The sequence below is a fragment of the Takifugu rubripes genome, chromosome 15 (genome assembly GCF_901000725.2).
Source record: "Takifugu rubripes chromosome 15, fTakRub1.2, whole genome shotgun sequence".
In the NCBI taxonomy this organism is placed as follows: Eukaryota; Metazoa; Chordata; class Actinopteri; order Tetraodontiformes; family Tetraodontidae; genus Takifugu; species Takifugu rubripes.
The window spans coordinates 7332239-7355806 of NC_042299.1; the positions used below are offsets into that span (position 1 = coordinate 7332239).

Here is a 23568-nt window from a genome sequence, read left to right on the forward strand (position 1 = left end):
ATTAACATATTTCTATAACAAACTTCTAGCATATAACGTATATATTTCTAGAATATAACAATATGACTTTGTTATATGCTAGAAATAAACAGAACAAAGAATTTCCATTGCAGACCAAAAGCGTAACTAAAAAAGACAACATAAGCATAAGCTGTCTGAGGGGCTGTCAATCATCCTGCACATCTGGAGAATCCTGCTGTGATCGTGGTGTTTCCATAGAAACATTACTGTAGAGAGCTGGAGAGAAGAGAATGAGTTGACATTAGCTCATTGGTGCATTTGTGTGTGTGTGTGTGTGTGTGTCTTACCACAATAAGTCTCTTCTTCTTTCATAGTATTGCGCCGCATTTCCACATACAAATTTTCCTCTATATCTGAAGCAGAAGCCCATGTTAGTCATCAGCTGATATCTTTCTGGGGTTTCCGCGCGCTGGCTTACCTGTGGTCCTGTGCAACACTGCCCTCCTGCTCTTTATGATGTGACGGGTAACAGTCAAAAGAAGCAGGAAAACGCAACATGTTGCGATGGACGTGGCAACAATGTGGATGCTGCCGCTGCCACTGCCACTGGTGCTTTCTGTGAAACCAGTCGAATGTTGAAGCACTTTTTTCAGGTAGCGACAAAGGTCATGTTGGGCTGGGACTTACCAGAGTTCACTTGAAGGAAGATTTCTTTTGCCTTGAATCGTTTGCCGTCCTTATCAAACGCCTGCATCAAGTACTTTCCTGAATCCTGCGTCTCGGTGCGGCTGAAGCTCAGCGTGCCGTCAGCCAGCAGCTCGCAGCGGCCGTCGTTGCATTTTGTCATGTTGTTCTTCATGACCAGCAGCAGGTTGGAGTGCGTCCACCTGATGTCGTGCAGGTGCTTCTGCTCGGCCTCAGTCAGGCCTGAGAGCAGCCGGACGGCCTCGCCGCTCTGCACTGTGAAGACGTCGACGGCTGAGGAGTCGGATTTAGAACTGTTGAGCAGCAGCAGCAAAAAGCACATCATGGCTGCCATTGGAGTCCTTTGTCACTTAAAGAGGAAACACAGACTTTCAGTTATCTGTGTTCGATGAGTGTCAATGACTTTTGCCTTTTGAATCAGTTCCCCCTTAATACTCAACATAATACAGCAAAGATGGAAAAACACACAGCGGCTCAAGCTAATATAATGTTTACAGACATTTTAAATAAAACTGACCAAGTCGGGACAAATAATAGAAGCTCTTACCTGTGTGAATGTGCACCGTATAAGTGAAAAGGAAATGATCTGTTGCAGTCACAGACCACATGCTGTTTCATACAGTACCACATGGTTTTAATTCAGTCGTCCGAGGTATAACAGAAACACAGGCTGCAAATATTGACCCAGCCCCCAAAGCACTTATTTTGCAACCTTCTCTTTTAGGCACTCAGCTTGCTCGTGTGTAAATGCATCTCTGTGGGATGGTCGGACAGCCTCACTTTTAACAGCTGCTGCAGCAGCCACAACTTTTTAACTTAAACATCAGTCATTATCATCATCTTGGCTTCCATTCGACCCCAGCGGCGTGCTCGTCCAACCAAGGTCACACTCTTGCAGCTCCTTTAGACAAGAGTTTAAATAGCGATTTTAATTGTCTGTTGCTGGGCTGTCTGGTGTATATATTAGCAGTATTTTTATTTTATCAGTATAATTATTTTTTATAATTATTTAGTAGTAAGTTTTACTTTAGCGCTTAATTGATATTGCATAACATGAATGTAAAATCTCTGTATTGATGTCTAAATCATTGTGGGTGCCGTCATGGAAAACGAATCAAATTAAAAGTTTGAACTCTCAAAGTTGCCTCCGTTCATTTGCTGTGCATGATTATTCTGTCCGGCAGGTGGCGCTGTTGTCGCAGGCTGCGCTTCATCTGTCCAGGCTTTGGCTGCGTGCGTCTGTTTGTTATTGTCATCCGATTTGCCTGGAAACGTGATCTCCTGCAGCAAAGGCAAAATGTGCCGGAAAAGCTTGGAAATATTTGAGTGAGTCCAGACGCCAGAGCTGCCATCTTTAACCGATGATGTCATTTGGAGACACAGTTCGGCAGTCGTGACCAACACATCACAGCTGCATCATGCAACCGGCCGGCAGGGGGCGCGAGGACGTCATACATCAACTGCCTTGAATTAGAACCGAGTTCTTAGAAGTTCTCCTTTGATACCAACCACTCCTGTTCTGTAGTACTTCGGCAGAGAGAGAGAGAGAGAGAGAGAGAGAGAGAGAGAGCAAGAGAGAGCAATGAGGGGGTGGAAAGATAGACGGACAGACCTGCAGACAGACAGTGGGAGGAGTTGATGAGGTAGACTGGAGGAATTGGCGAGAGAGTTCAGTCTGTGTCTGCACGCTCCGTCTGTCCATCTGTGGCTCAGGATGGAGCGCATCCGTCCCGGATTATTGATCACTGTGGTATTCCTGTCGCTCAAGTTCTCCCGGTCTGTTTACATCACTGATGACACAGGTGAGACACACTGACACTGTGGTAACAGAGCTGTTATAAGATGTGCTGCTGTTGCTGCTCCTCAGTAACAACTTACCTGTTGCTAATGATGCTACTGCCGTCGTTACTGCTGCTGCACTGCAGAATTCCCATGTTTTATTTAAGTTTCAGGCCGTATTCCTTGTTAACTGATAGAATTTGGTTTAAGACACTTGCACTATCCACAGTATATGTTATATGTTCTCATTGAATACCAAAGCATTCTTCTGTTCTTTATCTTGTTTATGAATGTCCTCCAGCTGCCAATTGTCTTTTTTCCTCCACACTATTAATACCTCACAAAGCCATAAATCTCACTGCTCTCTTTTGTATCCGGCAGCAAATTTAATCTGTCCCAAATGAAGGAGCGTTCCTTACGTCTGGCTATGCACCACGGGCCGTTCCACGCCACGTTTTTCCCATAAATCTTTGTGTTTATGCATGTAGAGTTTGGGGAATGTGAGCCATTTATATTTCATCATATTTCAAAAAAATCTGTGTGTGTATGTGTGTGGGTGTTTAACAAGAAAGCTGATGTCCTACATCTTTCTGAGGTCACAAAGGTCAACGATCAAACCACACATACACACACACACACACACACACACACACACACACACACACTGACGTCATTCAGCAGGAAGCTGTACTTGAGCCAGATAACTTTCCCCCCCTTTTTTCCTGAAGTCTTTTCAAACAGTGTGTTTTAAATATTTAGGTGAGGAAAATTGGTTCTACCATGAACTAAAAAGGTTTCTGCAGAAATGCCTATGCCTACATAGCTGTGGAAGAGGTGCATCTCTGGATTTTGTTGCAGACCTGCCTGCTGAGTCAGCAATTTCTTCTGCCATCATTACTCATGGCTTCCTATTTTGATAGCAAATTCGCTACAAAAAACCCTTTTCGTGAAGAAGATGAAATAAATGCGTACATTTTCTGCTCTCAGATTCTCTCCACCAGGTTTTGTCAGAGTTCAGCGTCGTTCATCCAGTCAGGACCAACTCTGAAGGACATTTCTTGTCAACGTCAGTGACCGGCAGCCAGAAGAGACATGCCCATCCCGAGGAGGACGTGAAGACGCACCCAGGAACACGAGTTAGAAACAGAAGGCAGACTCAAGCAGACGCGCCTTTCAAACATGAGCCACCACCAATCTGGCAGGAAGAGTCCAAAAGAGGAAGCGCAGAGGAAGAGGAGCTCTTTTACAACGTGACCGTGTTTGGCCATGAGCTCCATTTACGATTGCACCCCAACACTCATCTGGTGGCTCCCAGAGCCACCATGGAGTGGTGGGAGGAGTCAGGACGCAAGTCCTCTCAGCCAATACAAGACACACACTGCTTTTACACGGGAGAGGTGTCCAATGTGGAGGACACATCCGTTGCCATTAGCAACTGTGATGGGCTGGTAGGTGTCACCTGAACTCCTCTGTGACTCCACCTTCATCAGTGGATTCTTCCCTCTTCCTTCCCCATCATTGATTTTTTAATTCCTGCCTACCTTCCACAGTCCTCATTGCTCCTTCTGCCCATTTTTATCAGTCTTTCCTCATCACTCTTTCAGGGCCACTGTCTCCTTTTCCTTTAAACTACAGTGTTGCTCCCTCGATTTCCTGCTGTTGCTCCTTCCTCATCACGTCCTCTCGTGTTCCTCTTGTGTCTTTTAGCTGCTGTGAACAAACAACAATAATGAGGTCAGGCTAAACAAATAAACATATGCATATGAACATCATGCAAAGTATACAAATCATCAACTTATAATGAATAAATGTTAAAAAGATGTTAGTGAGGGAGTTTCAGAGGACTAAGGAGAAACAAACAGGTTCAAAATGAAACTGCAAAAACCGAACGCTACAAAAGGTGACCGGCCAAACCGGCCGCAGCTCAAAGAGCTTCGGTTGACTGAGAGGCGCTGCAGCGGCACTTCTTACAGCGGGGAGTGTGCTGCCTGATTGAATCCAGATGTGAAGGAAAGATGAGAGGCGTTTAAAGACAGAAAGACGAGAAGGAAAGAGAAATATTTTCCTTCGCAGCTACTGATGTAACTTAAAGAAACAGCTGCAGGTGGACGTGAAACGGGAGCCACGGATCGACTGTTGGCAACCAAAAAGTGATGATTTTTGGATGTGAGAGGGAAATTGCTTAGTCATGTTAAAATGCTTTCAGGACTTCCTTAACAGAGGTGATCCGTCATCTGGATCCACAATTTTTCCTAAGCGCTAAGGGCAACATCCAGGGTGGAAAACTGCTGCTTGTATGGATGTTAGATTTCCAAAAGCAAATATGTTTCCGTAAGATCGCGCTTTCGACCACATGGCAGCATGTTTACACAGTTGGTTCGATCTGGGATCATTTGGATCATTTTTGCAACTTCTCCTGAATTTTGGATTGATTCCAGATTCAAATTAAACTGTAATAGAAGCATGAATACAGGTCACATTAGCTCACAGTAGCATGAAGACATGTTAACACCTCTGTGCACATAACCTCTGTCTCCAGGCAGGGATGATCCGGATGGGTCATGAGGAGTTTTTCATTGAGCCCCTGAATCAGAGGAGCGCAGCAGGAGGAGAAGAAGAGGAGGAGGGAGAAGGGCGAAAGCATGTCGTATACCGCTCTACAGCTGTTATTAAGAAACCACCAGCTGTCAATCAAAGCATGGATGACTTTCACCGAGGTGAGAACACGAAAGCTCAAAGGAAACGGTTCTGATCTGACTAAAATCAATGATTACTGCTGGGGCGAGCCAGAATCACAACCTACAATGGGTGATGCGGCTCGCGTGCCTGCTTTGAAGAGGAAAATAATCATGGGCAAAACACCACAAATGTTCCTGGAATGTTGGAAGAGATGACGAGAGCTGGGACGTGGCAGCTCAACGTTCAGACAAACTTTTGCAAACCTTTGAACCAAGAATTGTTGTTGGATCGTTTGTTCCCTCAGCCTCTGACTCAGGTCAAGACGAGGTTCCTTCCATTTCTATCAAACCTCTCCTGAGCCTCCAGCAGAACTTAGTGAGAGTACAGTAGCTGATGTAAAATCCTTTTTTTCCACTGTGAAAAATAATTCAGAATATGACAGAACAATTAGGATTTTCAGCATCTACATTTCTGGTTTATTCGCTCACTTATAAAAGGTGAACAAACTGGAAGCTGCTATTTTTTTCCAGATGTTGAAGAGTTAAAATCAACAATGTTCTTGATAATAGAATGAAGACATGACTAAATCAACTTCTCATGCAGAGACTAAATCTACTTCTCATCTGTTGTGTTGAGCTCCAGGGGTTTACTGGACTCCAGGACACTGACCTGTATCTTTCAAACATGGTCTTTTGCTCAGTCCTCAGGAATTACCAAAAATGACTCAGAGTCTACAGAGAGCTATGGTGCAAAAACACACATTCTGGAGTTTCAATAACAGCTTATTCTTATACCGGTAATCACGTCTAGGCTAAATCTAAAAAGGTGAGAGTGGCTGAGAAAGGATGCGTTCCAAAAGATTCTCAAAGCCAGAAAGAGAAAGTCGCTTGAATTTATTGGGGGTCGATGGAATTATATGAAACAAGTGAAGGTAGCAGAGACACCCAAAGTCCTAATGTGATCTGTGTGACTCACCATATGAAATACTTAGGAAGTTGGACAAGAGTAACAAAACTTACCTCAGAGTCCCTTGAGAAAGTCCTGAGAGCCACCGAAGACTTGTAAGTTTCACTCAAAGGTCATTAACAGTTAGAAGAGGGTTGTAAAGTCACTGGGGGTCACTTAATGGTCTTTATACTGTATTCTTACTGTCAGACGTTGCAGCCCGGACCGTCTGTTCACTGGGGACTTTCTTTGTCGTTAGGTCCTCTTTTAGGTTCTCTGAACTTAAACCAGGGGGTGTTGGAGTCAAAGACCAGCTCAGCCCGGAGACGGCGGTACATCGAGGAGGCAGAGCTCTTTAATATCGAGGTTCGTAAAGAGTCTCGACCTTTGAACTTTTCACACAAACAACATTTTAACCTCTCATTCCCTCCACCAGGTTTTGCTGGCTGTGGACTATTCTGTTCATCTCTTCCACGGCCGAGAGCATATTCAGAAATATCTCCTGACCTTCATGAACATAGTAAGTCCAAACAACAACAGGACTGCTCCTGAAAAATCAGGAGTGACAAGCAAAAATCATGTGATTCAAATAATCAATGTGTATTCCAAACCTGTATCAAAGGTAGGAACAAGTTTGAAAACCAATATCATCCAACAAAGTCTTTGTCTTCATCCAAACACTAAGGACTATCACTTCTTGTTTGATGCTGATGTTTCCAACACAACAACATCAGAGTCTCGAAAGTTCCTTCAGAGGCAAGAGTTCACAAGGGGCCTCAGCTGGAATTTGCTCACAGCCTACACCCATTTTGGCAGCTGAATCAGCAAAAACAAAGTGACAGAGAGATATTAAAGCAAGATGGGGGAACATCTGGAGGCCTTAGCCTGAAAAGAAAACTCCATTAGCAAAAAGCAGCCCAGAGTTCATCGATATCTGGATACTGGCTTGAAAGGGTTCCCAATATCTAACAAATCTTCAAACGAAAAGGAATCCAAAATGAAACAAAGATTATCTCCAGTCTGGCTTTCTTCAAAAACTTCTCATTCTCCCTGATCCCAATTATAGAGTACGTCCACTGATTCAGTCCACTTGATTTACCCCTGTGATTACAGTTGATTTTCCACTTCAATAAAACTGGTTAATCTGACTGCTGTAGAGTAACAACACATACCTTCCTTCCAGGTTAATGAGATCTATCAGGATCATTCTCTGGGTGCCAACATCAACATTGTTCTAGTCAAAATCATCGCCCTATCTGCATCAAAGGTAAACCTTCAATCTCAAAACTCAAGAGGTCTAAAGAATTCACAAATACAGCTGCAAGAGTGACAATTTTGTCCCCTATCAGTCCCTGGAGATAATCTCCCTAGGGAATCCCCAGAAGAGTTTGGAGAATGTTTGCGGATGGTCGTATCTGCTTCACAGGGAGCAGAACCATGCCGAGCAGCACGACCACACCATCTACCTGTCCAGGCAGGAGTTTGGGCCCTCCGGCATGCAGGGTACTGCTGCTACCACTGACTGGAACTAGAAGTCCTTATGATACCATCTACCAAACCAGTTAGGGGTTTGGCCTCTTTGACACAATGAAAAGTACAGTTAATGCAGTTTGTATCTAAAAAATACTTCTTACAAACAGAGTATGACTGCTTCAGCAAAGAATCAACACTACCTCTAACACTGTACATCTGACTTGTTAAAAGTGTGTACCGTTAATAAGGTACTTGACCGAGTCCTCCCTCGCAACTCCCGTAACTCTCTCCACAGGCTATGCACCAGTTACAGGAATGTGCCAGCTACACCAGAGCTGTGTCCTCGTCATCGATGATGGTTTTACCTCTGCATTTGTAGCTGCCCATGAGACTGGACACGTGTAAGAAACTCACTCTCACACACAGACACACACAAACACACACACACAAAATGAATCCCAGATGTACCTGCCAGCTGTTTGAACACAATTCAGAAATCCTCTGAGATTTAATACTTCCTTTCAATGTACTTGCCTCAGGCTAGGGATGGAGCATGATGGTGAGGCCAACAATTGCATCGATGACGTACCTTTGGGCAGTATCATGTCTCCGCGGGTTCAGGCCACTTTCTACCGATACCACTGGTCCCGCTGTAGCTGGATGGAACTACACAAGTATCTTCAGTGAGTTTCACTACTATTTCTACTGTATTGTTTTGCCCATAGCGTCCACCAGGCAATGCTTGAGCACACAGATGACCTGGTTTTTATTCATCCTTCTTGGCCCTCAGTACCTACGACTGTCTCCGTGACGACCCCTTCTACTACGACTGGCCAGTCTTGCCTCAGTTACCAGGGTTTCAGTACACCATGGATCAGCAGTGTCACTTTGACTTTGGACCGGGGTACAGTCTGTGTACCGCTGTAAGTCTCTTACTCTCTGCAAACCGGCTACATTTACACCCTCGGATTAATGTAATCCTTTTGGACCAGCAAGTGTTTTGGTATATTTTATTGAGAGTTCAGTGCAGATGTGTGCCTCTTACAGGCCAAGTTCACATCTGTTCAGGATGTTAGCTGAGAAACCTTTAATGACATCACGAATGGACCTTTGGCCGTTTAGACTATTTTCAACAAATGTGTTCACATACTTTGATGGGGGGATTTTGACGATGATCAAATGTCCCAAAGCTCTGGTGATAAAGTCAATGGGGGTGCATTTGTCATTGTTTTAAATTTCTTTTAACGTTTAACTCACAAGAGATGTTTTTTTTATCCATTTATAGTTCTATCCAGGTGTTTTATTATGGGGGTCTGCATTTAGAGCTCATGTCTAAGGGTTTGTTCTGTATTTCACGCATGTGTTTTGTGCCAGTACACAACCCATGACCCCTGTAAGCAGCTGTGGTGCAGTGACTACCACAACCCATTTTACTGCAAAACCAAGAAAGGTCCTCCACTTGATGGGACAAAGTGCGCACCAGGAAAGGTGAGGACACTCAGGCCACACTGGGTCAACAGCCTCAGCAAACAATTGAAAAGTGTCAGCAAGATAACATTTTCAATAAATATTATGAAATTATGACTTAGTCCAACCTGGCAGAATTTATTATCAGGGTCATTTAGTTTTGTATTTGAACAGTGAATGGAAGGGTAAAAGAGTAGGCTCTGTTTAATGAGGTCAACACCAGAGCCACACCAGGTCTTATAAGCTAGCTTTGTGTTAGACTAACTTTCTGCCATTTGTAGCACTGTTATAAAGGGGTCTGCACAAAGCTGACCCCAGATATGCTGAGACAAGATGGCCACTGGGGAAGCTGGAGTCCGGACAGCAGCTGTTCTAGGACCTGCGGGGGTGGGGTCACGTTTCGTACACGGCGCTGTGACAACCCAGCGTAAGTGAGCCGTCAATCATCACTGATGGTATCAGAGGAGCAGGGACATTAACCTGTTGTTGTTCTCAGTCCAGCCAATGGAGGCCGCACCTGCTTCGGAAACAGTTATGAGTTCCAGCTGTGTAACAGAGAAGAGTGTCCCCCACTGTCTGATTTCAGGTCAGCAATTCTGCTGGTGATTCTGCTGCGTTTGCACATCAGTTGGAGCGAATCTTAAATACGACTCGATTGTTATATAAAAATGTTTTGTCTTGCCTCGCCTACCCTGTTTCATGTTGTATAACTAAGCAGGCTGTTGCTATGTTGGTGTGTTTCTTTGGGATGACTTGTGTTTTTTCTCTTTTAGGGAGGATCAGTGTAAAGTCTGGAATCCATTTTATGAACACGAAGGAAAAAAGCATCACTGGCTGCCATACCAACATCCTGACCGTGAGCACACGCATATAATAAAATTCATTACAAACATCAACACACTTCCACACAGACACTCCTTTTTCCAAGCTAAAAGATCAGATTATGTTTTTTTTCTGCTGTGTGTGTGCATGTGTATTTCTGTGTGTGTGTTCATATGTTAAACTCATCACTTGGGAAGCTGTTATTGGAAGGAAACTTGTGGCCTCTCCTCCCTTTAACTCTTTAAAGTCTCAAAATACTCAAACTGTTGATGTTAAACCTTGACAAACTCTATGAATAAGATGTTACTTTACTCTTTCTCTGTGCGTCTGCAGCTGATGAGCGATGCCGTCTGTACTGTCAGTCCAAGGAAACCTCTGAGGTCGTCTTCATGAACAAAATGGTGCATGACGGAACGCCGTGTTCCTATGACGATCCCTACAGCGTCTGCTTCCAAGGAGAGTGTGAGGTCTTTATTTACATCTTTAACTTCTTAAGGTTTAAGGGTTTATGTTTCCTTACCAAAATACTGCATTGCATGGAAGCGATATTGTAACAGGATCAATGAAGACACGATCCAGATCCTAGAGACAGTCTGTTTGTAAAGGCTTATGATCCAAAGGGCAATATTTAAAAACATTCAAACCAATGTTGAAATAACCAAAGGCTGGGTACTTAAATCTGAAGTGAACACTTGGATGTAACTTAACTTATACTGAAACATGTAACAGAGGAACTAAAACAACCAAACTGAAGAACTGAAACACAAGTAACACAAAGACTCACATACACAGCTTATATACACCAGAACGAGAGAGAGAGACAACAAGGCACAGGTGAGACATTGAGACACAACTGGCAATCAGGCCAATCAGGAAGATGTGAAGCCAAATGTGGAAGAGGACCAAGAGAGGAAAGACAAGACTAGGCATGGAGGAAAGTAACAAATCGTGTAACAGTACACAACATAAAATAGACACAATTTGGACGGATTTATCGAGAAAAACTAGACACAAGCAGAAAGACAAAGGATTAATCAGAACAATAACTAAACTTAACTGAACCAGAATCCTCACATTGAAATCACAGGTAAACAAAGGGGGGTTTAGGGTAGTAAATAAGTTCTTGAGTTTTTGTGGGAATGAAGGAGCAAAGATGTAAAGACCTACTGTATATCTGGAGTTCTTGTTTGTCTCCTTTGGAGGTTATTGATTTTTGCATTTAGTACAAGCTCTTGGTCTCTGAAAACCTTTCACCATAGAGATAAGCAAACATAACGTCCAGCTAATATCTAATCTTCTCTTCATCCTGCAACCCTCTCTCAATGCAGCACATAGGGTGTGACGGACAGATCGCTTCGGACAAGCAAGAGGATCGATGTGGCGTCTGTGGTGGAGACAACTCCAGCTGCAAAATTGTCAAAGGAAATTTTACCCGCAGTGCCAAGAAACAAGGTGTCTGTTCAGAGGAGATCCATACTGCAGCACTGGATTCATGGGTCTTGAAAAATAATCAGCTTTATCTTCAGGTTACCTGAAGATTCTGGAAATTCCAAAGGGCGCACGACACTTGCTGATCCAGGAATTCAAGGGGACTCCTCAAATCCTGGGTAAGAGGGACATTTTTTTCCCTCATGAGGAAATCCTGTTGCTGTCTCTTCTGTGATAAAACCTTTGTTGTTTCTGGCTCCAGCACTAAAGAACCAAGAGACAGACCACCTCTTTCTTAACAATGAAGATGAGCTGCCAGAATCACGAGTGGTGATTGAGATGGGTGCGGCCTGGGAGTACAGCAACAAAGAGAACCAAGAGTCCATTCAGACCCGAGGACCGCTGAAGTATGGAGTACTGCTCATGGTAGGTGCAACAGTACAAGAAGGTCCAATATGCTAAGCTTGGATGATCTCTCAAGAGAAACCACTGCTTGTTTTTATTGTTCATAAGGTTCATTCCCATGGTGAGTCCAAGGTGACGGTGTCATACAAATACATCATACAGAATCGTCTTCAGTCCTCACTGGAGTCAAACCTTGTACAAGAAGACACAATCCAGTACGAGTGGGCACTAAAGAAGTGGTCACACTGCTCCAAGCCCTGTGGAGGAGGTCTGAACTGGTGGTTATCATCATGGTAGTTGGCTGTTGTTACCATGGTAACAGCCATTTGATAGTTACATGTGTTGTGTCTGCAGGAAAACAGTATACGAGGTTTGGATGCAGGAGAAAATCTGATGGGAAAATGGTCCACAGGATGTTCTGTGCTAACATCAACAAACCAAGAGCGATTAGCCGCAACTGCAATACCAATACCTGCATCTCACCACGGTAACCGGTGTCCATTTTCATGTTACAAGCACACACCATGTATTTAAGTAGAGAATTTAAAACAATGATGGCACTAAACTCAAGTAGACAAAATCATTTAAAAACGAACAACAACTGCTGTCAGAAAATGCTGCAGCACTTTTATTGATAGCAAAGTGTTGATCATGACTCAAATCCCTTTCAGCTGGGTGACTGGAGAGTGGGAGGACTGCAGCGCCTCTTGTGGTCAAACAGGATGGCAGCGCCGCTGGGTGAGCTGTCAGCAAGCGCACAGCACAGGGCAGCAGCAGCGTTCTGTGCCCAGCAGCCTCTGCAAGGACAACCGTCCTGTTGGGAAACGAGCTTGCAACCGCTTGTCATGCCCACCTTCATGGAGAGCTGGGCCCTGGACTCCGGTATGACCGGTTCCACCCGCACACAGAACAATAACAGACTACCACCTTGGTAAAGGTTGGACTACTTACACCCTGCCTTACTGACCCTCCGCAAACATCCAACATTTTGATTTTTTTATTCTTTTTTTTTTTTTTTTTACTGTAGAACTACCCATCCTTTGATCAGAACCACTTTGACTTTTCTTTTTTTATGTAGATTATTTGAACCTCTTTGTGGACTGCTGGTAATGTTTTTAATTTTGAAAAAATTCTAAATTGTACTGTCTAATCTGTTTATAGCTTCTTTCGAGTCATTCTGGGTTTTGTCTGGTCTTCAACACTTTCCTGCATTGGATGTCTAATCTTTTCTTTCTCCATTATCCTATTTCATAACATGAAATTCTACTGACCTTTTCCATTTATTTTCTTCTACCTGAAATGCAACCAGGAAATTAATCGAACCTCAAAGTATTTATTTTGTCATTAATTTGATTAGCCTGTTTGTATTTGCAGTGTTCGGTATCCTGTGGAAACGGGACCCAGGAGCGCCAAGTCATGTGTTCAAGTCCCCAGGTTCCAGTCCAAAACTGCACTGGGTCTCGACCAATCACAATCCGCAACTGTCACGCTCCACCTTGTAGTGGTATGCAATGACCCATCTGGTAATATACTGGGGTTCTGCAGCCTGCATGTTGGTGACTTTTGTCTCCCCCTGTAGGTGACCAGAAGAACTCCATCATTCAGTGGCTATCCAGGTCCAACACAGACCAGCCAACTGCAAACATATCTTCAAGTGAGGAATTCCTTTTCCTAAAGATCCCTGATAGATATTGCTGGTCGGTCTTTGGTCCCTCCATCACCTGCAGTCATGAAACAATCCATCTCTTCTTCTCCAGGGCAGCGTTGTCGCGCTGACCGCTCGGTGTTTTGCCGGATGGAGGCGCTCAACCGGTATTGCTCCAATCCAGGGTACCGTCAGATGTGTTGCAAATCCTGCAGCAAAGTAAACATCAGCAACAGCAACTGGGAAAATCCCAGTAACTCCAGCAACAGCAACTCAACTGGCAAAATTCCAACAATCACAAGGTCAGAGGTGGTCTCAGAGCCTCGTTGGCGCAGTAGGCAGCGCGTCAGTCTCATAATCTGAAGGTCGTGAGTTCGAGCCTCACACGGGGCAGTTGTTTTATGTCAAGAAGGGCTTTTAACGCAGGCAATTTAGGGATCTAAGTTTGGAATTTTCACCCTTGTGAATTGTCATAAATTAATGGCACCTTCCTTTCTCTGTTCTAGGGCGTTGGTTTCTACTGTGGAGTCAATGACATCAAGATCTAGCTTGTTAGAACCAGGCAGGATCCTCACCACTTCATCTTTGAGCTTCAATGTAACTCCGCCGCCCACCAGTGGAAGCAGCACTAGTTTCATTTATGTGGATTACGATAATTACGATGAATATTCATCTTATGATGATCCGCCTGCTCCTCGTGGTGTCGTCACAACTACAACCATGGCTGCTTCTACAAATACCACCCTGGGACATCAGGTGGAAACAGCACTGCCTCGTTCAATCAAAAGTAAAACCACAACTACCACAGAGCCTCTTACAAATGTCGGTGTACCCTCTGAGGGACATACGGTACCAGTGAAGATCTCCACTGTCCCAGATTCCTACACCACTGTCTCAGTTGGTCCTGATGACATCATCGCTGCCACATCATCGCCAAACACCACGTCAAGCGGGACACAGCCACAGGCCCCAATCAACCTGACAACGATCGAACCAACAGCAACGTCCTCACCGCCCTCTTTCTTAACACTTCCCAAGAAGGACAACTCTGTGGATGAGGTCTCATACAGGATTGTAGGCCTGGATGGGGACAAGTCCAAGGGCCAGCAAAGCTACTTTGTACCCCGGATGCCGCCGGTCCGCGAGCGAACACAAAACAAGCGCATCCAGCAGCTTCTGAATGAGAAACGACGTCAGGGTGTTCTGAGGGGGTCCAGTCGCACTAAAGAGAGTAGGACAGGCGTGAGGTTATAGAAAAACAGGTGGTTTCATTGTCCACTTCATGATGCTGCATGTGCACTTTGGGTTACGGAACTCTTACAAAGAAACCGGCTCATCAAGTTGGTGGCTGTGCCTGAGTCTCACGTCCTGGATTTTAGATCACAAACTATGTCAGACCAGAAGGTGGCAATATGTTCTGTTTTTTTATTTGTTTATTTTGCAAATCATTTTTGTATTAAATTCTCCTATTCTTAAATAAAGCCTCACTCATTTGCTGACTCAGCAACAAGGTGCCTTTACATGTACTTGTTAGAAATAGACTCTTATAATCCAATGCCATAGTGTACCCTGATTGGCTCTATGAAAGCTGCATCATCTGCTCCGTGTGTATCTCAAAAACAGATTTATTATTGCTGCCACAACTTTTTATACTGGAAATAATACAAAACAGTTTGAAAACAGACTTGCAGGCTGACTGATGAAGATAAAGTTGTAGTAAATGAAACAAAATAAATGCAAACAGACCATAAAATTCTTTAAAACCCTTTTTCCCTTTGCCAAACTCGCGAGTAAATCCAGGTTTTTCTGCGCTGCATAAACGCTCGAGGCTACAACAAAAACATCCTGCCTGGGATTCATTGTTTGCATATTTCTTAATCCAACCTTAATCCATATTTTAAATGGGTCAAGTCCGAGGGGATTTTCTGCAGGTCTGGGGATGTTCTAGCTAGATAAAAGCTCTTTCTTCCTTTTATCACAGTGTTCCATTTCTCTTTGGCCATTTGTTGTGTCTCTTGACACATTTCCATTTGCTAAAACTAAGCAGCTAATATTGATCTGTCTTATTAATGATCCAGTTTAGCAGCCATGAGAGATGGCCAATAAATTATGGAAAACACTATCCCAGCATGTTCAGATGCTGCTGAACATGTGTTTTACGCCTGCTGTATGGTAACCTCCAGAACACTGTCGGATTCAAATAAAGCCAATTGGCTTCATTAGCATGACTTGGGCCAACATTAGAAATATGCAACTGTAATGTAAACATAACAAAATCTTAGGACATTGATATCTCTTTTTAGCATTCTGAATCAAGATAATGTCCCATCCACTAATATTTGTTTTTATAACTATGTACCTACATTTCGAGCCATTTTTAAACACTCTTCTCATGGTGTATTTAATCCCTTGCCTGCATGCTGCATCAGTTTGATGTCTGAGTGTTTATTTATCACATTTAGAATTGTACACCTGCTTCTTGTTAAATTCTCACAAGGAACAGCTGCTTAACATCGAACTGAATTCAGATCAGATGAGTCACGGCATTTTTTTGTGTGTGTTAAGGGCTGCACTTAGGGTCAGATGAGTGGAAACAGCTGAGTGATTTAAGCGTAGGCATAGTTTGTTCCTCTACTCATTAAGATCAGACAAGAACCAGTTGGCATCATCAACTCAGGATGAGCTGTTTGAGTTAAAGTGTAGTCTTCTGTTCTATAAATCAGATTGTATATAGTCTTTTTTATTGCGTTCATGACAAGGTAAACCATTTCAGTCAGTTACTTCTCGCACAAAAATTCACATTTATATTTATTTATTTGCATTTTAAAATCAACTCTTGGAAACTGTGAAATAAAGTGTATTTACACTGGGAAACCAATGAAGGGTTTTCAAAATGAGCCTAATTTCTTTTTTGCCTTTTATTTTGGAAATATATCATAGTAACGGTATTTATTTAACTCAAATGCAGGTTTGTATAAGCAACATACCATATTTAATATTTTGACATTAGAAATACATTTAGAAAAGTCATTTGGAGTCTGTTCCAAATTGTGGCAAAGTATAAGTATCAAATTCAGGTAGTCATTGTCAACATATTTACATTTTTGTTGCATTCTGGACTGACCTAGATGAGATTGTAGCGAGATTTCTGTGCACAATATCCTGAAGGATGCGCGCAGTACCTGACAGGAAAAACTCCGGGCTGAAAATCCCACTAGCGTCCTTCATACCAGGAAGCCAAGATGGCGGCCACCGTAGTGCGAACCCTTGGCTCCACTTTGGGTAAAAATATGCGAGAGGTCCGTATCCACCTTTGCCAGAACTCCGCGGCCAGCAAAGGGGCGAGGTGAGTCCAGTAGTGTTCTGCAGAAAAGAGGAAAACGCTGTTTATACGTCGACCATACAGGAAATCACCCAAACTGCGACATCTGCTAGCTTAGCAGCATTGGGAATGACCTACGAGCGGTTAGCTGCTACTGCTAACATCGCATTTATCATCACTGCTTCAAGTTGTTTCGGTTTAGTATTGCAGGGAATCGCTTAACAGATAACCTTCATTTAGCAATAAATTATTGGTGATGTTTGCAAACTGGGGATAATGTTATTTGCAACAGTATCCAAACACCATGAATCTGTAGCTGATTTTACAAAACATTTTTGCGTGAACTTAATCTGTATTACTTCTGTTGTGCAGGGACTTTGTGGAACAACAGTATGTGAATCTGAAAAAGTCCAACCCAGACTTTCCAATCCTGATCAGAGAATGTTCTGGAGTCCAAGCTCGAATCTGGGCCAGATACGGTGAGTCTGCACAACCCAGTTTACCTGGTCATCGTGGTCCAAAGCTGCAGTGCACTTCTAAAGCAGAGGCTGTTTTGGTAGCAGTTGTGTTCCAGCAATGGCTCCAGGGGCCAACCGGGAACCTGCAGAACCATCCTTCAAGTTCCATCACCATTAATGACCTAATAATGTGTTGACGTTTGTTTGTTGTTTGTTTTTGTGCAGATTTTGGGAAGGAGAAAAGTGTTTCAGTGGACAACATGTCAGCTGACCAGGTGGCCTCAGCTCTTCAGACACTGGTTCAGCCCAAACCTTAAACACCCCCCTGTTCTGTGCTTGGTTCAGCCCAGCTTCACTTTGTTTGTATGTAAATTTGTTGATATTAAAAAATAAACCTTGCTGTGATTATGTCACTTTGTTATGTGTTTATGTGTTCGTTTGACAAATTTCAGGCAACTAAACAGCATCTAAAAAAAGTAAAATCAATGGTGTGATGTTAAACACCTTTGAGAATTTGCTTGGCTTGACAGTCAAAAATGTTGACACTAACTGTACATATTTATCTAGCCTCATGGCTTCTGGGTCACCTTTAAATAGGACGGCCTATATTTCTGTTAACTAAATATGTTTACTGTTCAGACCACATTTTCTCATAAAATAAACCAAATTGGTGTTTGCCAGAAAACTATATTCAGAAACCTTAATGTAGCAGCAGGAACACCAGCTGGTCCTGGTGGGCCTTCCGTAGTGACTCTATTGATCTGTAGGGGGCAGTAATGTACAATGGATCACAAGCCTTATTTCAATTAGGTTTTTTTATTGTACATATTTGCTTTAAATCTTAAACTCTTAAAACAAGGCACTGTAAATGACTTTAAATTGTCAAAATCTAAAATGACCTCCCATCAGCAATATCAAGTAGATGAGTTTATTAATACTTATTTATGGTTTTTCATTATCTGGATTGGAGCAGATCATTGTGTGGCCAGCAGGGGGCACTGTTACTTCCTCTGCGCCGGACGTGACGTCAGATAATGCGATCGCAAAGACGAAAACCAGATATATACGTAACATAAGAAATAAACAAAGATCAGTTGTCGTTTTCTTGACGTTAACGGAGTTTGAGGAGAGAAGCTAATTCTCACGAAGATGCCTGAAAGTGAGTTATAGCTGCAGAAGCTTGTGTTCAGTAAATAGGCTGTTTATTAGCGCAAAATAGTTAGCTTGAGTTAGCACTCCTCCACTCGACCTGTTCGCAACATGAGTCGTTTTTTTTTTTACCAAAACGAGTATTAGATAAACGTTAAACACGATCAAAATGTTTATCGAATGTTGATCGATTAGTCTCTCCCTCATAGGCCGAGCCTAAGACAGACAATGTTGTGATTGTGTAGCTAGTTCTCTATGATGCTACATGGCACTCTTGTTTGCAAACAACTAGCTAGAAGAAAAATAAAAACGTTCTCTAAGATATGGTCCAAACAATCCACAAGAACACTATGTTTATGCTAAACTATCGGGTGACTGGAGACATCACGTTTCCACTATAAAATACGTTGTCTCATTTCCCACCCAGGGACTTAATCCTCATCTATGTTTTTTGTTTTGCAGCTGAAAGTTACTCCAACCCCCTGGCCCCCGAAGGCCATGATGTGGACGACCACAGAGGAGCTGCACAGTGAGCATTGCAGAGCAATCATCCTGTCGTTATGCTCTGTAGGTATTTGAGCGTGTGCATTAACAATGTGCATCATTTCAGGTCCAAGCTGACTAATGATGACTTCAGGAAGCTGCTTATGACACCACGTGCGACGCCCTCCTCTGCACCGCCTTCCAAGTCCAGACACCATGAGTGAGCGACAGACAAATACACCGGCTTTATTTATCATGTTGATATGGGAGTTTCAAGATGTAACTTGTTTTTCCAGAATGCCACGGGACTATAATGAAGATGAAGATCCAGCAGCAAGGAGGAGGAAGAAGAAAAGGTCAGCAAGATCATGTTTGCTGTTTATCTTCTTGGTCAGAATTCCCACTTTACTGTCTGTTTTCCAAGTCTGGTGCCAACCTAAATGGCCTGCTATGGTCCACACATTGTCCCCTAAAACCAGACTTGTTTTCTCATTGTATTTGGCAAACAAATCAAAGTTGCTGCTTACTGTTTGTCATAAAAGGATGGAAGTAATTTCAGAATAGCATTTTTAATTAGATTAGAAACACCAAAGTCTTTCTGTGGCCACTTTTAAAGACTTGCTAACATGCTAACACATCCTGCTAACTCTTGTTCATCAGTGCTGCCAGAATACACCTGTGATCTTCTGATTGTGTTGATCCGATTATGTCATTCACAAAAAAGAGATTCTCTTTCAGCTACTATGCTAAACTACGTCAACAAGAGATGGAGCGAGAGAGAGAACTGGCTGAGAAATACAGGGACAGAGCAAGAGAGAGGCGAGACGGAGTCAACAAAGATTATGAAGAGACAGAGCTCATCAGCACCACTGCTAACTACCGAGCCGTCGGGCCTACTGCTGAGGCGTAAGTCCATGCAAATTTACCATGATCCAGTTACCGACGTGTGTGTTTATATTGTGTTGTTTTGCATTTGTTGTCTGCTTTCAGTGATAAATCAGCAGCAGAAAAACGACGTCAGTTGATCCAGGAGTCCAAGTTCTTGGGAGGTGACATGGAGCACACTCACTTGGTGAAAGGTCTGGATTTCGCTCTGCTGCAGAAGGTGAGTGGAGAGAGCAGGAAGATCATCAGTCATTTAGCTGGTGTGTGAAGGATGTAAGTGGCTGACGTGCTAAGAAATGGCCTCCTCACTGCTTTGGCACTATTCAAGAGTCACTCAACCTTTGAGTGTCTCCGTATTTTTACTGTTTAATCAAGTGTTTAATCCATCTTTAAATTAGCAATGCATGTTAGATTTGCTGACTTTGTGAAGCCTTCGTTTGTTACGTGACCCACCTGTGTTCCGTGTCTTCCAGGTGAGAGCTGAAATCACCAGTAAAGAAAAAGAAGAAGAAGACATGATGGAAAAAGTTCAGAAAGAAGCAAAGTAAGAAACATCACGCCTTCCAACACAAGTCGGTCATGTTCAGATGTCACGTCAGGACAGTTATTTACCAGTAAACTACTGATGAATCCCAATGTTTGAGATGACTGCGCATCAGTCCAACGAGTGGGGAACATTCAGGAACATTAAGACGACGTTGACGGTTGCTTCGCATTGTGGATGGTGCGTGCAAATAAAGAGGCTTGGCCCAATTAAAGATGCTGAGCTTGTGTGTTTCAGGAAGGACGTGGATCCAGAGGAGAAGATCGAGTTTAAGACTCGACTCGGTGAGTCACAACATCTGCTCCTGAGCTTAACCTCTACGTAACAATGTGATGCCCCGGTTAAATCTTGTAAATCTTCTTTTCTCGGTGTGTCATAAGATTCCCCCACTCACTGTGTTCTAATGTGACCCCACAGGTCGGAACATCTACCGCGTGCTGTTCCGCCCCGGCCCGATCGAGAGGAACGAGCTCTTCCTCCCGGGCAGGATGGCCTACGTAGTCGACTTGGATGATGAGTTCACTGACACCGACATCCCCACAACTCTGATCCGCAGTAAAGCCGACTGCCCCAGCATGGAGGTACTGTCGCAGTGGGTTGGAGCTGGTACTGCAGCTGACAGAACTCGGGTGGTTGGTGACCGTGGCTGTTTGTTGTATCCTGTCTTTCAGGCTCAGACGACTCTGACAACCAACGACATTGTGATCTCGAAGCTGACTCAGATCCTGTCGTACCTCCGGCAGGGAACTCGACACAAGAAGCTCAAGAAGAAGGACAAAGGTAACGTTGTTAGCGCCGCGACTCCTCGCGATAAGTAGTTACTCCTGATGATCATGGTGAGCGATTGTGTTTCCAGGTAAACTGGACGAGAAGAGGGCTCCTGAAGCTGACCTCAGGTGAGCTGGCAACGCCGCGACACACCGCTGGAACGTCGCAGCGCACGCCACCGCGCTCACTATCTCTCTGTCCTCTTCAGTATCTTTGATGATGTCGGCGATTACATCCTGTCCTCGAGCGCGTCCTCTAAACCTCCAAAAGACAAGGACAGACACCGAGAGCGAGACAGAGACCGCGAGGAGGACAGCAAGAGCCGCAGACACGCCTACTTTGAGAAACCACGAGGAGATGAACACCAGGTCTGTGGCTTTCCTCTGTGTTCTCATGGTCAAATAGTCCTAGATAATAACCGTCTTTCTTTCTTTCCTGTCTGTCTCTGCAGGTGATGGAGGTCGACACAGGTAAGACATTTATCGGCTAGTCCCCACACACGCTGGCAGATAACCAAATGTAACTATTTCTCTGTCTGTTCATCAGGGCCATCTTCAGTCCGAGAGCAGATCAAGATTATCAACGAGAAGTTTGCAGGAGCAGCAGGAACTCAGTGGCAGAACCGCGAACCATATCCTTAACTAGCGCCGTACCGAGTGGACCTGTTTCCGTCAGTGGGGGGAGAGCATTGCGTTGTTACTGTGATGGTGTCAAATTCAACTAGTTTTGTTCTTTAACCGCTCATACTGGTTCTCTGAGGAGAGACAGCGGTAAAGAGCAGCTGGGAGATTTCTTCGGAGGCTCAAACTCGTATGCAGAGTGTTACCCTGCCACGTAAGGCTGCTAAGGCTAACATTGCTAACCGGTGTTGCGTTAAAGCTGCTCTCTCATTCTCTCCTCTTTGTGTGTGTAGGTTGGATGATTTGGCTGTGGACAGTGATGAAGAGGTGGACTACAGCAAGATGGACCAGGTAACTTCCGACATTTCCCAACACCTCTGCTGTGAGAGCCACAAAACCTGCAAAGGCGTTTCGACGCTGTGTTGCAGCGCATGTTGGTAGCAGCAGGCGGCGCTGTTGGCGTTTTCTCACGCACGACTTTATGTTGAACGGAAGGGATGAAGCTGTTGTCTGTTTCAGGGGAACAAGAAGGGTCCTCTGGGCCGCTGGGACTTCGACACTCAGGAGGAGTATTCAGATTACATGAACAACAAGGAAGCTCTGCCAAAGTAGGCGCTTTTATTCATGCCTTCTGATCTTTTTGGTCTCATTAGGTCAAAGGTCATGTTATAAACCTGTGAACTCAGGGGTGTTACACCCTCAGAGGGTTCTGGATGGGGTTCTGATCACGCTTGTTCCCACAGGGCTGCCTTCCAGTACGGCATCAAGATGTCTGAGGGCAGAAAGACGCGACGTTTCAAAGAGACCAACGAGAAGGCCGAACTGGATCGACAGTGGAAGAAGATCAGCGCGGTGAGATTTCGATGTTCCAGTTACATGAAATGGACTCAAAACCATCGTTCACTGGTTATTAAATGAATCGGACCTGTGTTTCAGATCATAGAGAAGAGGAAGAAGATGGAGGCAGATGGGTGAGTGTTGGTTTCCCATCATCGCGTCAATCGGACAATACAGTCGTTGATTTATTGATAACAACTGACGAGTAATATCGGAAAATTGTCTTTCAGGGTGGACGTAAAGAGGCCCAAATACTAAAGATGGCCGCCAATGGATGTGGTGTATTGATCTGTGATTATTAGTTTTATGGGACCAATACCTGGTGTCCTGTTATTGAATTGTGTGTAGTTAATGATTTATCTGTCAATCATCAATAAACATCAGAACAAATAGAATCTCGTAGACGTTATTTTAGCCGTTCAACTATCAACCCTTGGGTTGCTGCGGCAACGTCGTTTCCCAGACCATTTCAGTCCTGGTAATTCGGAAATGTCAGTCGCGAACTTGAATGTTTACGATATTTAGTGTTTATCTTGTTAAGGCTGCTGCTGCAGGACTCATTAGCCCCGTTAAGAAGTAGCGGCTCATTAACACACCGTTGTTGTTGTTGATGGAAACGTGTTGAACGGCCTGACAGACAGACCAACTGATTATCCCTGCAAATTAGCATAAAAACTTAAAGGAGTGTTTGTTAATAAGCCCTCGCTGTGCTGACGGACGGCAGCGCTGGCGAACGCTGCTCAGGACGCTAACGAGGCCTCCGGGCTCCACCCAGGTGCTCCAACAGGAAACCGCTTCTTCGGTTGGTTCAACTTCAAAGTTTGTTTTGACTTGAGATGATGATTTAATCTACTTGATTAATTCCATCAATTTATTTTGTCCTGAATATTTAACACAAGACTGTAATGTTCTGAACTTCAAAGCTTAATTAAATACACCAAGTGTAATTAAGCACCCTGTGAGGTGGGGCTTTGGCCTAAACAAAATATTTTTAGCGTTCATTTAAATTTCTGTCTACACTATAAATAAAAAGTACTTTGGGTTCCCTTGAGAAAATTTGTCGCAGGTGTTTAAACAAAGAAATCAGCATTTTCTGAACAGTGATTTTGTCATTAAATCAAATGTTCTAACATGAATACAATTTGGTTTTTTAGTGATAAAAACAGCCGGAGGAAATTTACCACACCCGTCTG

The 23568-nt window shown here is 43.8% G+C and overlaps 4 protein-coding genes and 1 non-coding gene across 7 annotated transcripts; 4 read left to right on the top strand and 1 right to left on the bottom strand.

The window, feature by feature from the left end:
• Nucleotides 1-87: 87 nt before the first annotated feature.
• Nucleotides 88-16621, bottom strand: LOC105417452 (uncharacterized). Of its 3 annotated transcripts, XM_029848129.1 has the most exons (6): nt 16492-16621; nt 3987-4155; nt 649-1015; nt 440-577; nt 309-374; nt 88-237 (listed from the first exon to the last, which is right to left on the bottom strand). In XM_029848129.1, the coding sequence occupies exons 3-6, from the start codon at nt 998-1000 to the stop codon at nt 167-169; spliced, it is 627 nt and encodes a 208-aa protein (XP_029703989.1). In that variant the 5' UTR covers nt 1001-1015; nt 3987-4155; nt 16492-16621; the 3' UTR covers nt 88-166. The 3 variants fall into 3 exon arrangements, with proteins under 3 accessions (XP_029703989.1, XP_029703991.1, XP_029703990.1); XM_029848131.1 differs by lacking the exons at nt 3987-4155; nt 16492-16621 and adding an exon at nt 2279-2400; XM_029848130.1 differs by lacking the exons at nt 3987-4155; nt 16492-16621 and adding an exon at nt 1214-1310.
• On the top strand, nt 1010-15062 carry LOC101061361 (A disintegrin and metalloproteinase with thrombospondin motifs 2-like). Its single transcript, XM_011611201.2, has 25 exons — nt 1010-2468; nt 3433-3893; nt 4985-5162; nt 6329-6435; nt 6506-6589; nt 7253-7336; nt 7419-7572; nt 7838-7943; nt 8082-8225; nt 8333-8465; nt 8917-9030; nt 9291-9436; nt 9506-9595; nt 9783-9865; nt 10165-10298; nt 11160-11283; nt 11358-11438; nt 11522-11685; nt 11773-11932; nt 12019-12151; nt 12336-12546; nt 13039-13168; nt 13244-13318; nt 13422-13611; nt 13816-15062. The coding sequence occupies exons 1-25, from the start codon at nt 2381-2383 to the stop codon at nt 14561-14563; spliced, it is 4122 nt and encodes a 1373-aa protein (XP_011609503.1). The 5' UTR covers nt 1010-2380; the 3' UTR covers nt 14564-15062.
• Nucleotides 13630-13702, top strand: trnam-cau (transfer RNA methionine (anticodon CAU)). The gene has a single exon. It is a non-coding gene; the product is annotated as a tRNA-Met (tRNA).
• ndufa2 (NADH:ubiquinone oxidoreductase subunit A2) lies at nt 16495-17500 on the top strand. The gene is made up of 3 exons (XM_003970847.3): nt 16495-16655; nt 17004-17110; nt 17315-17500. The coding sequence occupies exons 1-3, from the start codon at nt 16552-16554 to the stop codon at nt 17404-17406; spliced, it is 303 nt and encodes a 100-aa protein (XP_003970896.1). The 5' UTR covers nt 16495-16551; the 3' UTR covers nt 17407-17500.
• A 586-nt stretch (nt 17501-18086) lies between these two features.
• On the top strand, nt 18087-22770 carry ik (IK cytokine). The gene is made up of 20 exons (XM_011611203.2): nt 18087-18248; nt 18701-18767; nt 18849-18941; nt 19018-19077; nt 19460-19627; nt 19712-19826; nt 20080-20150; nt 20388-20434; nt 20568-20731; nt 20822-20930; nt 21007-21046; nt 21127-21286; nt 21370-21388; nt 21465-21549; nt 21666-21752; nt 21832-21889; nt 22058-22146; nt 22282-22390; nt 22475-22509; nt 22606-22770. Exons 1-20 carry the CDS (start codon nt 18239-18241, stop codon nt 22631-22633), a joined length of 1614 nt encoding a protein of 537 aa, XP_011609505.1. The 5' UTR covers nt 18087-18238; the 3' UTR covers nt 22634-22770.
• The last annotated feature ends 798 nt before the right edge of the window (nt 22771-23568 follow it).

Excerpts from the sequence above, each read along its gene's own strand:
- LOC105417452 (XM_029848129.1), bottom strand. The coding sequence starts at position 1,000 with ATGGCAGCCATGATGTGCTTTTTGCTGCTGCTGCTCAACAGTTCTAAA. Across the intron at positions 578-648 it reads CTTCCTTCAAGTGAACTCTG|AAAGCACCAGTGGCAGTGGC; the intron begins GTAAGTCCCAGC and ends CTGGTTTCACAG. Across the intron at positions 238-308 it reads AGAAGAAGAGACTTATTGTG|CTCTCTACAGTAATGTTTCT; the intron begins GTAAGACACACA and ends TCTTCTCTCCAG.
- ik (XM_011611203.2), top strand. Across the intron at positions 18,768-18,848 it reads GACCACAGAGGAGCTGCACA|GTCCAAGCTGACTAATGATG; the intron begins GTGAGCATTGCA and ends GCATCATTTCAG. Across the intron at positions 22,510-22,605 it reads AAGAAGATGGAGGCAGATGG|GGTGGACGTAAAGAGGCCCA; the intron begins GTGAGTGTTGGT and ends ATTGTCTTTCAG.
- LOC101061361 (XM_011611201.2), top strand. The coding sequence starts at position 2,381 with ATGGAGCGCATCCGTCCCGGATTATTGATCACTGTGGTATTCCTGTCG. Across the intron at positions 11,439-11,521 it reads GGGGACTCCTCAAATCCTGG|CACTAAAGAACCAAGAGACA; the intron begins GTAAGAGGGACA and ends TTCTGGCTCCAG. Across the intron at positions 11,933-12,018 it reads CTCCAAGCCCTGTGGAGGAG|GAAAACAGTATACGAGGTTT; the intron begins GTCTGAACTGGT and ends TTGTGTCTGCAG.
- ndufa2 (XM_003970847.3), top strand. The coding sequence starts at position 16,552 with ATGGCGGCCACCGTAGTGCGAACCCTTGGCTCCACTTTGGGTAAAAAT. Across the intron at positions 16,656-17,003 it reads GCGGCCAGCAAAGGGGCGAG|GGACTTTGTGGAACAACAGT; the intron begins GTGAGTCCAGTA and ends TCTGTTGTGCAG. Across the intron at positions 17,111-17,314 it reads TCGAATCTGGGCCAGATACG|ATTTTGGGAAGGAGAAAAGT; the intron begins GTGAGTCTGCAC and ends GTTTTTGTGCAG.